This window comes from Rutidosis leptorrhynchoides, chromosome 7 (genome assembly GCF_046630445.1).
Source record: "Rutidosis leptorrhynchoides isolate AG116_Rl617_1_P2 chromosome 7, CSIRO_AGI_Rlap_v1, whole genome shotgun sequence".
NCBI classification, from domain to species: Eukaryota; Viridiplantae; Streptophyta; class Magnoliopsida; order Asterales; family Asteraceae; genus Rutidosis; species Rutidosis leptorrhynchoides.
In genome coordinates this window covers 25,655,850-25,672,482 of record NC_092339.1, presented here as the reverse complement: position 1 = coordinate 25,672,482, position 16,633 = coordinate 25,655,850, and the positions used below count along the sequence as shown (strand labels likewise).

The window sequence follows — 16,633 nt, the reverse complement described above, 5'->3', positions numbered from 1 at the left end:
CCCGGTACAAGATCTATTTGAAATTCAACGGATCGATGTGGGGGTAATCCCGGTAATTCTTTCGGAAATACATCGGTAAATTCTTTTGCAATGGGAACATCATTGATGCTCTTTTCTTCAGTTTGTACTTTCTCGACGTGTGCTAGAACAGCATAGCAACCTTTTCTTATTAGTTTTTGTGCCTTCAAATTACTAATAAGATGTAGCTTCGTGTTGCCCTTTTCTCCGTACACCATTAAGGGTTTTCCTTTTTCTCGTATAATGCGAATTGCATTTTTGTAACAAATGATCTCTGCTTTCACTTCTTTCAACCAGTCCATACCGATTATCACATCAAAACTCCCTAACTCTACTAGTATCAAATCAATCTTAAATGTTTCGCTACCCAGTTTAATTTCTCGATTCCGGCATATATTATCTGCTGAAATTAATTTACCGTTTGCTAATTCGAGTAAAAATTTACTATCCAACGGCGTCAATGGACAACTTAATTTAGCACAAAAATCTCTACTCATATAGCTTCTATCCGCACCCGAATCAAATAAAACGTAAGCAGATTTATTGTCAATAAGAAACGTACCGTAACTAGCTCCGGGTCTTCCTATACCTCTGCCGCATTAATATTGAAAACTCTTCCGCGGCCTTGTCCATTCGTGTTCTCCTGGTTCGGGCAATTTCTAATAATGTGGCCCTGTTTTCCACATTTATAACAAACTACATTGGCATAACTTGCTCCGACACTACTTGCTCCGACACTACTTGCTCCGCCATTACTCATTCCGACACCATTTGTTCCTTTCGTTCTGTTAACCCCTGATCCGTAGACCTCACACTTCGCCGCGCTATGACCATTTCTTTTACACTTGTTGCAAAATTTGGTGCAGAACCCCGAGTGATACTTTTCACACCTTTGGCATAGCTGCTTCTGATTGTTGTTGTTGTTGCGGTTATTATTGTTATTGGGATGATTGTTGTAGTTGCTGTTGTTGTTGTTGTTGTTGTTGTTGTTGTTGTTGGGCCGTTTGTTGTAGTTGCGATTGATGTTGCGATTGTTGGGATAATTGTTGCGATTATTGTTGTAATTGCTGTTGTTGTTGTATTGGTGATAAGTATCACCGTTTTCCTCCCACTTTCTTTTGACTTGCTTCACATTGGCCTCTTCAGCAGTCTGTTCTTTAATTCTTTCTTCAATCTGGTTCACTAGTTTGTGAGCCATTCTACATGCCTGTTGTATGGAGGCGGGGTCGTGTGAACTTATATCTTCTTGGATTCTTTCTGGTAATCCTTTCACAAACGCGTCGATCTTCTCTTCCTCATCTTCGAATGCTCCCGGACACAATAGGCACAATTCTGTGAATCGTCTTTCATACGTGGTAATATCAAATCCTTGGGTTCGTAACCCTCTAAGTTATGTCTTGAGCTTATTGACCTCGGTTCTGGGATGGTACTTCTCATTCATCAAGTGCTTGAATGCTGACCACGGTAGTGCGTACGCATCGTCTTGTCCCACTTGCTCTAGATAGGTATTCCACCATGTTAACGCAGAACCTGTGAAGGTATGCGTAGCGTACTTCACTTTGTCCTCTTCAGTACACTTACTTATGGCAAACACCGATTCGATCTTCTCGGCCCACCGTTTCAATCCGATCGGTCCTTCGGTTCCATCAAATTCCAAAGGTTTGCAGGCAGTGAATTCTTTGTAGGTACATCCTACACGATTTTCTGTACTGCTAGATCCAAGGTTATTGTTGGTATGTAGCGCAGCCTATACTGCAGCTTTGTTTGAAGCTAGAAAAGTACGGAATTCCTCTTCATTCATATTCACGGTGTGTCGAGTAGTCGGTGCCATTTCCTTCAAAATAGTCAAATGGAACAAGTTAATCATACAGAATATTAAGAGTAGTTAATAGTATTTCGTAGCATAATATGAACTCATTTATAAAAGCTTTTTCTTCATATTAGCGTTTTATAAGTTTAAATTCGGGTAGTACCTACCCGTTAAGTTCATACTTAGTAGCTAATATACAATTCAACTACTACAATTCTATATGAAAAACTGATTATAATAATATTTTGCGTTCAAACTTTTACACAATATTTTACAAACCTACAATACTGCTTATTTTACATATAGCATGAAATATAGCACACAATAAATTTGATACAAGATGGTTGTGAAGATAATTCTAGCTAGTACACAAGTCGTTCAGCAAAGGCAATAAAGACACGTAATTCATACGTCCAGAAACAAGTCATGCATTCTGGTTTTACTAGGATTACTTCCCATCCTTGGTCTTGTGGAACATAACCGTTATGGCCGTTGATAAGACAGCGTGTTGTAACGTCGTCAAAGGGACGAGGGTTACGTAATGTCCAATAGTCCTGTAACAATCTAAAAACCTCATTTCTTACCCCAATTACCGACTCCGTCACTTGTGGGAACGTTTTGTTTAATAGTTGTAGCCCGATGTTCTTGTTCTCACTTTGGTGAGAAGCGAACATTACTAATCCGTAAGCATAACATGCTTCTTTATGTTGCATGTTAGCCGCTTTTTCTAAATCACGAAGTCCAATATTCGGATATATTGAGTCAAAATAATTTCTTAACCCATTGCGTAAAATAGCATTTGGGTTCCCCGCAATATATGCGTCAAAGTAAACACATCGTAACTTATGGATTTCCCAATGTGATATCCCCCATCTTTCGAACGAAATCCTTTTATAAACCAAGGCATTCTTGGAACGTTCTTCGAATGTCTTACAAACTGATCTCGCCTTAAATAGTTGTGCCGAAGAATTCTGACCGACTCTAGACAAGATATCATCAATCATGTCTCCGGGTAGGTCTCTTAAAATATTGGGTTGTCTATCCATTTTGTGTTTTTATACTGTAAAATAGACAAGAGTTAGATTTATAAAAAAAAAAATACTTATTAATACAAGCAATTTTTACATATATCATAAAGCATAAACACACTATATTACATATATTACACCACACGAATACAACTATCTTATTCCGACTCGCTTGTTTCTTCTTCTTCGGTTTTGGTTCGTTTTGCCAATTTTCTAGGGTTATATGATGTTCCCCTAATACGAGCCGTCGTTTTCCACATTGGTTTAGAAAAACCTGGTGGTTTAGAGGTTCCCGGGTCATTGTTACAACTTATGGACTTCGGGGGTTGAAGATACATATAAAGTTCATCGGGGTTGGAATTAGATTTCTCTATTTTTATGCCCTTTCCCTTATTATTTTCTTTTGCCTTTTTATATTCAGTTGGGGTAATTTCTATAACATCATCCGAATTCTCGTCGGAATCCGATTCATCGGAGAATTGGTAATCCTCCTAATATTTTGCTTCCTTGGCGGAAACACCATTGACCATAATTAACCTTGGTCGGTTGGTTGAGGATTTTCTTTTACTTAACTGTTTTATTATTTCCCCCACCGGTTCTATTTCTTCATCCGGTTTCGATTCTTCTTCCGGTTCCGATTCTTCTTCCGGTTCTAACTCTTCTTCCGGTTCCTCTTCGGGAACTTGTGAATCAGTCCACGAATCATTCCAATTTACATTTGACTCTTCATTATTATTAGGTGAGTCAATGGGACTTGTTCTAGAGGTAGGCATCTATCACATAATATCAAACGCGTTAAGAGATTAATATATCACATAATATTCACATGTTAAAAATATATAGTTTCCAACAAAATTTGTTAAGCAATCATTTTTCAAGTAAACACGGTCGAAGTCCAGACTCACTAATGCATCCTAACAAACTCGATAAGACACACTAATGCAAAATTCTGGTTCTCTAAGACCAACGCTCGGATACCAACTGAAATGTCCCGTTCTTATTGATTAAAAACGTTCCATATTAATTGATTTCGTTGCGAGGTTTTGACCTCTATATGAGACGTTTTTCAAAGACTGCATTCATTTTTAAAACAAACCATAACCTTTATTTCATAAATAAAGGTTTAAAAAACTTTACGTAGATTATCAAATAATGATAATCTAAAATATCCTGTTTACACATGACCATTACATAATGGTTTACAATACAAATATGTTACATCAAAATCAGTTTCTTGAATGCAGTTTTTACACAATATCATACAAACATGGACTCCAAATCTTGTCCTTATTTTAGTATGCAACAGCGGAAGCTCTTAGTATTCACCTGAGAATAAACATGCTTTAAACGTCAACAAAAATGTTGGTGAGTTATAGGTTTAACCTATATATATCAAATCGTAACAATAGACCACAAGATTTCATATTTCAATACACATCCCATACATAGAGATAAAAATCATTCATATGGTGAACACCTGGTAACCGACATTAACAAGATGCATATATAAGAATATCCCCATCATTCCGGGACACCCTTCGGATATGATATAAATTTCGAAGTACTAAAGCATCCGGTACTTTGGATGGGGCTTGTTAGGCCCAATAGATCTATCTTTAGGATTCGCGTCAATTAGGGTGTCTGTTCCCTAATTCTTAGATTACCAGACTTAATAAAAAGGGGCATATTCGATTTCGATAATTCAACCATAGAATGTAGTTTCACGTACTTGTGTCTATTTTGTAAATCATTTATAAAACCTGCATGTATTCTCATCCCAAAAATATTAGATTTTAAAAGTGGGACTATAACTCACTTTCACATATTTTTACTTCGTCGGAAAGTAAGACTTGGCCACTGGTTGATTCACGAACCTATAACAATATATACATATATATCAAAGTATGTTCAAAATATATTTACAACACTTTTAATATATTTTGATGTTTTAAGTTTATTAAGTCAGCTGTCCTCGTTAGTAACCTACAACTAGTTGTCCACAATTAGATGTACAGAAATAAATCGATAAATATTATCTTGAATCAATCCACGACCCAGTGTATACGTATCTCAGTATTGATCACAACTCAAACTATATATATTTTAGAATCAACCTCAACCCTGTATAGCTAACTCCAACATTCACATATAGAGTGTCTATGGTTGTTCCGAAATATATATAGATGTGTCGACATGATAGGTCGAAACATTGTATACGTGTCTATGGTATCTCAAGATTACATAATATACAATACAAGTTGATTAAGTTATGGTTGGAATAGATTTGTTACCAATTTTCACGTAGCTAAAATGAGAAAAATTATCCAATCTTGTTTTACCCATAACTTCTTCATTTTAAATCCGTTTTGAGTGAATAAAATTGCTATGGTTTCATATTGAACTCTATTTTATGAATCTAAATAGAAAAAGTATAGGTTTATAGTCGGAAAAATAAGTTACAAGTCAGTTTTGTAAAGGTAGTCATTTCAGTCGAAAGAACGACGTCTAGATGACCATTTTAGAAAACATACTTCCACTTTGAGTTTAACCATAATTTTTGGATATAGTTTCATGTTAATAATAAAAATCATTTTCCCAGAATAACAACTTTTAAATCAAAGTTTATCATAGTTTTTAGTTAACTAACCCAAAACAGCCCGCGGTGTTACTACGACGGCGTAAATCCGATTTTACGGTGTTTTTCGTGTTTCCAGGTTTTAAATCATTAAGTTAGCATATCATATAGATATAGAACATGTGTTTAGTTGATTTTAAAAGTCAAGTTAGAAGGATTAACTTTTGTTTGCGAACAAGTTTAGAATTAACTAAACTATGTTCTAGTGATTACAAGTTTAAACCTTCGAATAAGATAGCTTTATATGTATGAATCGAATGATGTTATGAACATCATTACTACCTTAAGTTCCTTGGATAACCCTACTGAAAAAGAGAAAAATGGATCTAGCTTCAACGGATCCTTGGATGGCTCGAAGTTCTTGAAGCAGAATCATGACACGAAAATAAGTTCAAGTAAGATCATCACTTGAAATAAGATTGTTATAGTTATAGAAATTGAACCAAAGTTTGAATATGATTATTACCTTGTATTATAATGATAACCTACTGTAAGAAACAAAGATTTCTTGAGGTTGGATGATCACCTTACAAGATTGGAAGTGAACTAGCAAACTTGAAAGTATTCTTGATTTTATGTAACTAGAACTTGTAGAATTTATGAAGAACACTTAGAACTTGAAGATAGAACTTGAGAGAGATCAATTAGATGAAGAAAATTGAAGAATGAAAGTGTTTGTAGGTGTTTTTGGTCGTTGGTGTATGGATTAGATATAAAGGATATGTAATTTTGTTTTCATGTAAATAAGTCATGAATGATTACTCATATTTTTGTAATTTTATGAGATATTTCATGCTAGTTGCCAATTGATGGTTCCCACATGTGTTAGAAACATTTAATCATGTAAATATCAATCTCAATTAATATATATAAACATGGAAAAGTTCGGTTGCTTAACAAGTTTGAAACATATTTCAATTAATCAAGTCTTAACAAGTTTAATTGCTTAACATGTTGGAAACATTTATTCATGTAAATATCAATCTCAATTAATATATATAAACATGGAAAAGTTCAGGTCACTACACAACTGAACCACACAACTCGGTTGTTTGATGTGACGCAATTGTGGCAACCCCTCCCTTCGTAGGAAACTTAATCAAACCATGCACCACCGATGGTATAATGTTAAAACGTCGTATGAAATTTCTCCCAAGCAGCGCGTTGTACCGCGAAGTTGAACAAACCACATAAAAGTCAACTAACTCATGTCTGACCAACTGCGGATTCTTATCATCTACGAGCTTTATTATTAGCTCTATCCGGCCTAGCGGCCATGAGCTTTCTCCGGAGAACCCAGATAACGTAATATCAGACTGGCGTAGCTGCGTTTTAACTTTTGCAGGGAGGAAACGATAGTAATGCTCGTATATAATGTCGACGCCACTCCCGGTGTCAACATGCATGCGTTTAATTTGTACTCCGAGAGTAGGAATGCGACACTTGATGATAATGGGCTCGTTAACTGTGTCGATTGACATTACAGGAGGAAATGTGATTGGGAGAAGTTCCCAGTCATGGTGATCATTGTACTTTCTCCGCTGGCTAACTTTCTCTGCGTCGACCATATTAATGGTTAAGTCGGCATTTTTTGTTTTATCAACTTTTTGCCATGCGAAAGTTTTAGCCTTCGACCCTTCCTCTGCGGATTTTCCCTTGTCCTTCTTAGGTGGTTTTAGGTGATCCAATTTACCTGCGCGCAGTGCTTCAAGTACTCGTTCCATCAATTTTTTGCATCGATTAGTGTCATGACCGTAATCGTCATGGAATTCGCAATAGTTTGTTTTATCCCGCTTACCAAATTCTGTAAGCGGAGTTGGAACCGCAAAGGTCGCGCATACTGGTTCGGTTGCCAAAATTTCTTTTGGCGTTTTGGACAAACTTTTCAGCAGCGCATAGTTCTGATTATTGATGCCGCGCTGGTTACTGTTTCGATAATTGCCACTTGATTTCCCTTTATCATTTCTGATAGGACCACCGCTAGGATACCTTCCGCGAGAGTTGTTACCACGAGTTTGATCGCGTGAACGATCATCATCGTCTTTCCTCTCATTGCGTGAGCTAGCTGTTGGAATATCATTATCTTCGCCACTCCGCATTAGGTCACGGCATTCATTAAGCGCTTCAGCATAAGTTGTTGGGACTGTATGGCGCAGATGTCTTACCAGTGTTGGATGACGCTCTGTGCTTACACCATGTATCAACCCATAAATTTGTTGCTCTGGCTTAAGATCTGGTATCCGCAGACACTCATTAGTATATCTTGTGAGAAATTCACCCAAAGATTCCTTGGATTTCTGCACAATATCATGACATTCGATATGAGTGCGTTTGCGTGGCCTCTGATTCTGATATTGCAGCAAGAACTTCGTCCGCAGATCCATGAACCCGGATATGCTACCTGATGGGAGTTTATTAAACCATTTGCGAGCAATGCCCTGCAGCGTCATGGGAAATATCTGACATGCAACCGGATCCACCCAGCCTTGGGTGCGCATTGCGCCTTCGAAATGCTGCAGGAAGTCATCCGGATCAGTTAAACCATTATAAGTACCCAACGTGTGAGGTATCTTTGGCGCTGATGGAAACGGATATGCAGTTATATGCGGAGGAAACTTATCAAAACTGGTTGGTAGCTCAAAGGGTGGTTTAATAGGGTCCCCTTTCAATCCCGCAAAGAAACGCTTCATCATGTCCTGAACAAAGTCAGGCTGTGAAAATAAGTGAACCATGTCAGGAGGTGCGACCTGCATAAATTGACCTACAAGATTTGTCTGCCCCTGAATATTTTTCCAAGGTTGCCCCGGCGTTTGCGGATATAACCAAGGCTGATGCGTTGGAAACGAAGGCAGGCTTACCGGCGCAGAGTACACGGGTAGCTGAAAAGGTGCCGAAACCTGTGGCGCAGATGCCTGCGAGACCTGAGGATATGCCGTTATAAGTCCAACCGTATGCGCAGTGCTTTGCTGTTCTGCGGTTATCGGCGTCCAATGAGAATTGGCATCTGGAATGACACCGAACCCCCAGCTCTTAAGTAATGCATGCGCATCCGCAGGAGTCAAAAACTGCAAAATTGGACCCGGTGGTTGCCAAGGTTGCAACGGTGTAAACGATGAATTCTGCTGAACACGCTGCGTCTGGAGAGGGATTGAAACCGTGGTACTATAAATAGGTATTTGGCCCCAGCATACCACATGCGGGCCAACCGTGGTTTTAACTGGCGAGTTTGCCCTTGGCGGTGTAATCCCATCTAGATATATCGGCTTATACCTCTGAAAAGGCTCGCCGGATACAGGTGGAGGATATGGCGTGTATCCCGCCCCCGTAGTCATAGCTTGCGTCTGCTGATTACCAGACGACGTGCTTTGATTATCTGTTTGAGTACGCTCCGATGAGTTCCCGGAAGCCATGATACTGTTAAAGAAAAAATTCAAACAATTTTGTGAATAATAAGCCTTATAATTCAAAACTTTAAAAGAAAAAACAATTAAACACGTCTTGAATTAGTTCGACTCTCAATGAAAGCACCACTTGATCATGCATATTTTTACCACAGGGTTAATATGCTTGTTCAATGCGTAAAAGGGGGGGGGGGGTTTAAGGATCTTAGAACAAGACTCTCCGGTCCGGCTACCGTGAATAACCCTGGCCGACATGATGATGTCGGCGGGGTGGCCAAGTGATTAAGTCCACCTTCGATAACGTGCGTTGATCAGAAGGCCCCATATAAAGGCTGTAGGAGCTAGTCGACAAATAACTAACCTGTTAACCTTGAGAAGGCGAGAGATGATGTTGGTTACGTAAGATGTGTGATTGATGATCGTTACGTAACGTTGTTGTGTTGTTAGAATGATAATAAGGGTTTGTATATATAGGCAAACCCTAATTCTAGAACCATCCGAGATAATGGTAATCTTTTCCATAACCAACTCCCCCGAATCACGGATATAATTATGGAAAAGATACTTACTTGAGGACCAAGTAACCACCGTACCAGAAACATAGGCATTCGATACGAATACGCATGCCGCATACCGCATACAAAGTACACGCATACGTATGCCAGCGAGTGCCCGCATACGTATGCATTGCGCATGCGTGTTGCGGTATCATTACTAACTCATTACATTTCATTAATATCCAATATATACTCTTCACCATAAAATAAACCCACATAAATTAATTAATTAATACAATGTATAATTTTTAATTTTTAATGAATATGGTATATAAAAAAGCAAATGCTCCATTCTCAATTATGCTTTATAGCCGCTAGGAGCATCACAAAGATGGCAAAGTCTTAAAAGGGAGCGCCGATGACATTTGCTAGTATTGGTGTCCTTGAAGGGAGCTCTATTTCACGCTCCCAACGACTGATAACTATTAGTGGTCTTAGATTATTGAGAGTGGTGATCTATGTCACTTTCGTGTAATCGACTCATCGGTGACTGACTAAGTAAAAAAAAAAGTAGGGAGTGAAAGGTATGTTAGTTAATGTGTTAAAATAATATTTCATTATATTTAAAAGCATCATTTATTTGAAAAATGAAAAAAAAAAAAAATAAGAGAAAGAAAAAGTATCATGTTGTGTTGGCGACGAAAGTGGTCTGACATGAATATTGACTAAGGTGAAAACGGAATAGGGGTGTGGGTTTTTTGCGTTACCAAGGAAAACGGGAAGTGGACGAACCCCCTCTCATTTCTCTTAAGGATGTTTAAGTCTTTCTTTGATCTGATACTATTTAACGTATGCATATCAAATCTACACGTTGTAGTGTTGTAGAGAGTAACTTCAAATATGAATATATGATTGTCAGAACTAACACCCGAATGTTGTTAATCATGTAGATTTAATTATTCAAAATTCGAATAAAATGGTTAAATATAAGGTTTAACTGAATTAAAACCTTTTAAATTTTATAATTGACAAGGTTGTTAAATTAGATCGGTGATTTTGGCTTAACGGTAGTACCTTTCTTTTCTCTCCCTATTAACCCGAGTTCAAATCCCACATCCAACTTTGTTGGAATTAATCCTGCTAAATTTTTTTTTTTTGTTAACATACATTATTACGGACGATTTACAGAAAAAGTGGCACATAAAATCAACCGTACGGTTTTACTGTCCTTCATCTGTTGGGCCGTGAAGCCCATTTAGATTTTGGGTTTTTCGTTACAGCAACCTCCTGCAGCCGTTCTTGCATCCCTTATTCTTTACATCGCCATTTCTGAGCGATCTTTATGATCACTGATTGAATACTTACAATCTTATTCTACATCGTCCCCATCTGAATCCGGTAAAAATCTCTCTTTGAATTCGTTTATGTTCCTTTTTGATTCTTTTTTAATGCCCACCACCTGTTCGACGATATGCTTGTGAAAAATTTTCAGGAGGTGTTTTGTTGTATCATCTAATAGAATTATAACTATATGAAATCTTTATTAGTTCGTAATAAATTAGGTGTCTTTTACCTTGTAAGAAGCTTTATTTTTTTCACTGTGCAGCATTTTGGTGTAATCATGTTTTTGACAAGAGTTTTTGGAAGAAGATTGTTTGCAACAACAGCAAGATCAGAAACTAGTGCTGCTAGTACTGTTAGAACTGCGCATAATCCCCTTGAGGAGTTCTTTGAGGTGGACAGAAATCAAGAAGATGAGAAACCTGTTGTTTACGGTTCGTGTTTGCAAGTTTTATAGTTTTACATTAGATTCAGTATATGGTTAAGAGCTCTGTTATGTATGAATTTGTTTTTTTGTTTTGACCGTTCATATTACTCTTGTGTCTGGTTACCATCTAAGGCTATTGCAAATTTGCAATTGATTCCATAGTAGAATAATAAGTAACATTATGTTGGAGTGTAAAATAACACAGTTTCTGTTAGTAATTTCAGGAAATTGGTGCTTCTGTTAAAGACTTCTGCTTTGTAATGAAATTTTTTTCTGTTCCACTTTGATGAAATTTGTGTGTAGTTACCGTACAATATTATTACCAAGTGATACAATGTTAGAAGTATCAGTAAAGAAAACTCGTAGATAAATATTTACGTAGTAATTTCAGGCAGCTTGTAGTTGTTAGGATGAAGGGAAATTAGAATTGAAAGCTTAGGCTCCGTTTGGCTCACGGAATCAAGAATCCAGTGGGATTCCGTGAGCCAAACGGGGCCTTAATGAAGCAGAAAATGTTTCATATCTTTACTGTTCAATGTTATAAGCTTTTTTTTTTCCTTTTCTTTTTTAAAGATCTTCATATTCTTCACTCTTCAATGATATGCATATGGTTGGTAATCTTGGCTGCCTGTACAGATTAGTTGCAATGGAAGTAAAGTTACATAAGATTTGTGTCGTGTACTGTATCCTCAAAACTCTTGGTTTTTATTTATTTTAATATTATGTAATGATAAGTTGCACTTTTTTTTTGGCCAGGACGTAGTTGGAAGGCGTCCGAACTGCGTCTCAAGTCATGGGATGATCTACAGAAGCTATGGTATGTCCTGCTGAAGGAAAAGAATATGCTGATGACTCAACGCCAAATGCTTCATGCGCAAAACTTGCGGTTTCCTAATCCTGAGCGGCTACCTAAGGTTTATTTCATTTTATTTTATTTGATTTCTCAATTTCATACTTTCGTCCTCACATCATGGAAATTGGACCCAATTACAGAAACCAGAAAACTGAATGAAAGTTTATATTTATATATAAATAGAAAAAGTGAGTCTTGAAAGTTGAAAGAATAATTCGAATTATAAGATGTTTGTCTGTTCATGATTTTAATGTGCAGGTGAGGAAATCAATGTGCAGAATCAAACATGTACTCACCGAGAGAGCAATTGAAGATCCGGATCCTCGAAGGACTGCTGAGATGAAGCGAATGATAAATGCTCTTTAATAACCTCTTGGCTTAGACTGTTAGCATGTAGGTCATGTAGCAATAAATGTTTGTGAAATGGGAGCCTTTTACTTTTATAGCTTTACGTAGTACATTTACGCATCAGTAACTCTGATGTGATTATGTTTAGTTGTACGTTACAGTTGAGTTTTTAAGGAGTTGTTACCGTGTCCGTGTGGCATGCCAATTGAACGACGTATGCATATGAAGCCTTACATATATATGGTTAAGTCGTAAGCGTCATCATTCTACAAGCCAAAATTTTTAACCGTTGCCTTATAAGTTCTATGGCCAATTTATATCGCAGGTAGCGTTTAGGTTCATGTAATGGCCTTAGAGTGTAAGGTCCTAAGATCTAGTCCAGGTTTACTTAATTGTGTTTGGACTTTGGCCTCAAAATGTATGTTTATGTGACTTTGTGTTGTAGCTCATTTGATAGTGGTCTACATCTCTTAGCGAGAGATTAGGAGTTCGACTTCTGTGGGGTGCAACATTGCACACAAGGTTTCCCCTTTTACCCTTGAATTCCATCCAAGGATACCTTCCGCACATCGCGTTGCATGGGGAGGGGGTTTTACCGCTCAACCCACGAATATAAGTCACCCTCATTACTTGTAAAATTGGTGTTGGATTATTGTCATGTCATCAACCCACGGCGTGAGTGATGACCCGTTACAACTGATTTTATAACATTAACCTATTAATGAAATTAGTACTATTAATGAAATTAGTACGGAGTAATAAAATTGTAGTAAATGTGAGTATCTATCTATAGTTTCTATTAAAATTCTATAATAATGATGCCATTATTAGGTTAATTCCTTTGTTAAAAAAAATTCAAAAAGCAAAAGAAAAAAATCTAGACATTGTGAGTGATGTCATTAATATAAATAATTTTAAATTAAAATAAAATCTTATTAATTAATTATTATTATTAAATCTTATTAATAATTATTAAAATTAAATAATTTTAAATAATTTTAATTAATTATTTTGAATTTAGTACGAGAAGTTATAAAAGTTAGGTTGAAGGACCAATATTAAATTTATATTTTAATTTACACTTTTAAATAAAATGACAACCAATATTATCTCTTATGATTGGATGTGGATTGTTTAATATGCATTTTATGTGTTTGATGCAATGTTCAGCTGACGAGTTTCTTAGTCGGATTCTGTGGTTCCACGGGTCATTAAACTAAATGACTTTAGCATTTACGTTCACTTAATATGTGACAACCCGGAAATTTCCGACCAAATTTAAACTTAATCTTTATATGATCTCGACACGATAAGAAAAGTCTGTAATGTTGAGTCCAAAAATTTTGGAACAATTTATATGAATGCATTTGCCCTTTTGCTAATTCCGACGATTCACGAACAATTATTTGTAAATAAATATGTATATATTATATAAATATAAATATAAGAATATATAATATTTTGATTTAATAAAGTATATTTTAAATAATTGGAATTTAAAATAAAAAAATAACAATTAGAATAATTAAGTACTGTTAATATATATAAATAGGTATAAGTTGTTATAAATCTATGATTTCAAATTAAAAATATATATAAATATATAAATATTAATTATTCAGTAAATATCATCACATAACATAATATTACATAAATAATAAATAGTATTATATTAAATTTGATTGCAAGATTGGGTATAATTGCTACATTAATATTATCATCATTACTTTTATTATTGTTAATATTGATATTAATATTAGTATTATTAATATTATTTCAAATATAATATATATATATATATATATATATATATATATATATATATATATATATATATATATATATATATATATATATATATATATATATATATATATATATATATATATATAATTTGATATGTATAAGTTATTATATTATTATCATTAATAATATTAATATTATTATAACTAATAAGATTACTATTATCATTTAGAAATTAAATGTAATAAAATTATCATTTTTGTTAATAATATTATTATTTATCATTTATTATTATTAGCCACATTATTAATAATAATATCATTAAAATATTATTATTAGTATTATTAATAATACTAATATGTTTATACTTGTTAAATATCAAAATTTAAGAAATTGATATATATACATACATATATAACAAGATATATAAATACAGATTTATACATAAATACATATAACTGATTGAGGATAACTGTTTCAAATTGGTGAGATTAACAACAAAACATTCCAAATTCTGTTGCCCATCGTTCTCTTTTATTAATTTAATTTTTTTCTTTTCCATGAATGAATATATATGTACCTCCTGTCAACCATTTGTAGATGACAATACAAAACTGTGATTTACTAGTGTTTCTATTTCAATTATCAGTACATTTCATAAAAGATATCATCTGCAAATGGGTTTTGAAAAAAACATAAATTTTAAAAAGAACCGTCAGTCCCCTGTAAGTTCACTTTTTGGTCATAATTCAAATTTGAATCATTTATCAAAATCCTTAAATGCAGAGTTGTTAGGAATCCTTCGTGTAAACTATCTGCAAAATTTGAAGTTCCAAATTTCTATATCGAATTCGAATTTCGAAGTCAAAGTTTTGTTTTTTAAAAGTCAACTAATGTTCTTCACTCAAATTAGTGTTATATGTTATGATTAAGGAAAAATTTATGATTCCATTAGTTTATATAAGCAATTTACAAACTATTTTGTGTTATACATTTTTGCTATAATGCAATAAAAATCGAAATTCAAAAATTCTTTTTTTGTTTTATACCGACGAACAGCAGCAATGCTGCTTCTTTTTTATATATATATATATTTTTTTCTTTTTCCAAATCAATTAATCACAAGTAGATTTTTATATGTTGGATATTAAGTTCCAAACTCGATTACGTAATAGTTATTAAGATTAGAAAGGATTTTGGGATGAATTGAGTCGATGATGAAGAAGAAGTTGTAAGAACACAGAAAAATTCGGTTAAATAAAAATAGTATGGCTTTGTAATCAGAAAAACAAGGATGGTGAAATGGTTTGAGGGTGTTAGGAGGGAACGAGAGGTCTCGAGTTCGAACCCGGGCAGCGACATTATTTTTTTTTTAAAGACCCTTGGAGGTAGTTTTCAAATACCAAAATTATTATTATCATTATTATTGTTATTATTATTAGAATTATAATTAGAATTATAATTATAATTATTGTCATTATTATTATTATTATGATTTTCATTATTATTATTAATTATAGTTATTATTAATAAGTAAATTATTATTATTATTATTAACATTAATACAGGTTATATCATTATCATTATTATGTCAGTTATTATTAATAATTATATTAGTATTATCATTTAGTATTATCATTACTAAAATTATTATTTATAGTATTATTATTATGTTATTTTTGCTAGTAATATCATTATGTTTACAAGAATACTAAACATGTTAATTTATAATAAAAGGTGTTATGATAAAGATTAGGAAATTAATTATAACTATATGAATACATGTAGAAAATGATTATGAACACAAAATTAATATTAAAAGAAACTATAGTCATTAGTTTATAAATTAAACACGAAGGTTATGATTATTACAATTATGAATATACAGGTTTAATAATATTGTAAAGATTAAAAATATAGAAATTTTGAATATAAATATTATTAAGAACATTATTAAAATCTTAACTAAAGTATGTTTTAAAAGAATTATTATAATTAATATTATCATAGTTATTATTTTAATACAAACTTAGTATTATTATCATTATTAAAATCATTATTAACATTATTACCACTTTTATCATTATTATATCGTATCAATATTACATAGTATTACTAATATTATTATTATCATAATTATTAATTTCAAACAAGTGATCCCCATATAAAAATATATTTAACTTAACTATATTAACAATTATATATAAAATAAAAATATATAAATAATGAAACTTATAAATTATTAAATATATAAATTATATCACTAATAATAATATATATTTATTCGATTACGATATATGTATTAATGAATATATAACTGATATAGGTTCGTGAATCCGAGGCCAACCCTGCATTGTTCAGTTTCGTCGTATGCATATTTTTACTACAAAATATCGTATCGTGAGTTTCATTTGCTCCCTTTTTAAATGCTTTTGCAATATATATTTTTGAGACTGAAAATACATGCGCTGCTTTTATAACTGTTTTACGAAATAGACACAAGTAATCGAAACTACATTCTATGGTTGAATT

The 16,633-nt window shown here is 33.8% G+C and overlaps 1 protein-coding gene across 1 annotated transcript; it reads left to right on the top strand.

Moving 5' to 3' along the window:
* The first annotated feature begins 10,987 nt into the window (after window positions 1–10,987).
* Window positions 10,988–12,582, top strand: LOC139860588 (uncharacterized). The gene is made up of 3 exons (XM_071849334.1): window positions 10,988–11,164; window positions 11,914–12,071; window positions 12,269–12,582. The coding sequence occupies exons 1-3, from the start codon at window positions 11,011–11,013 to the stop codon at window positions 12,374–12,376; spliced, it is 420 nt and encodes a 139-aa protein (XP_071705435.1). The 5' UTR covers window positions 10,988–11,010; the 3' UTR covers window positions 12,377–12,582.
* The last annotated feature ends 4,051 nt before the right edge of the window (window positions 12,583–16,633 follow it).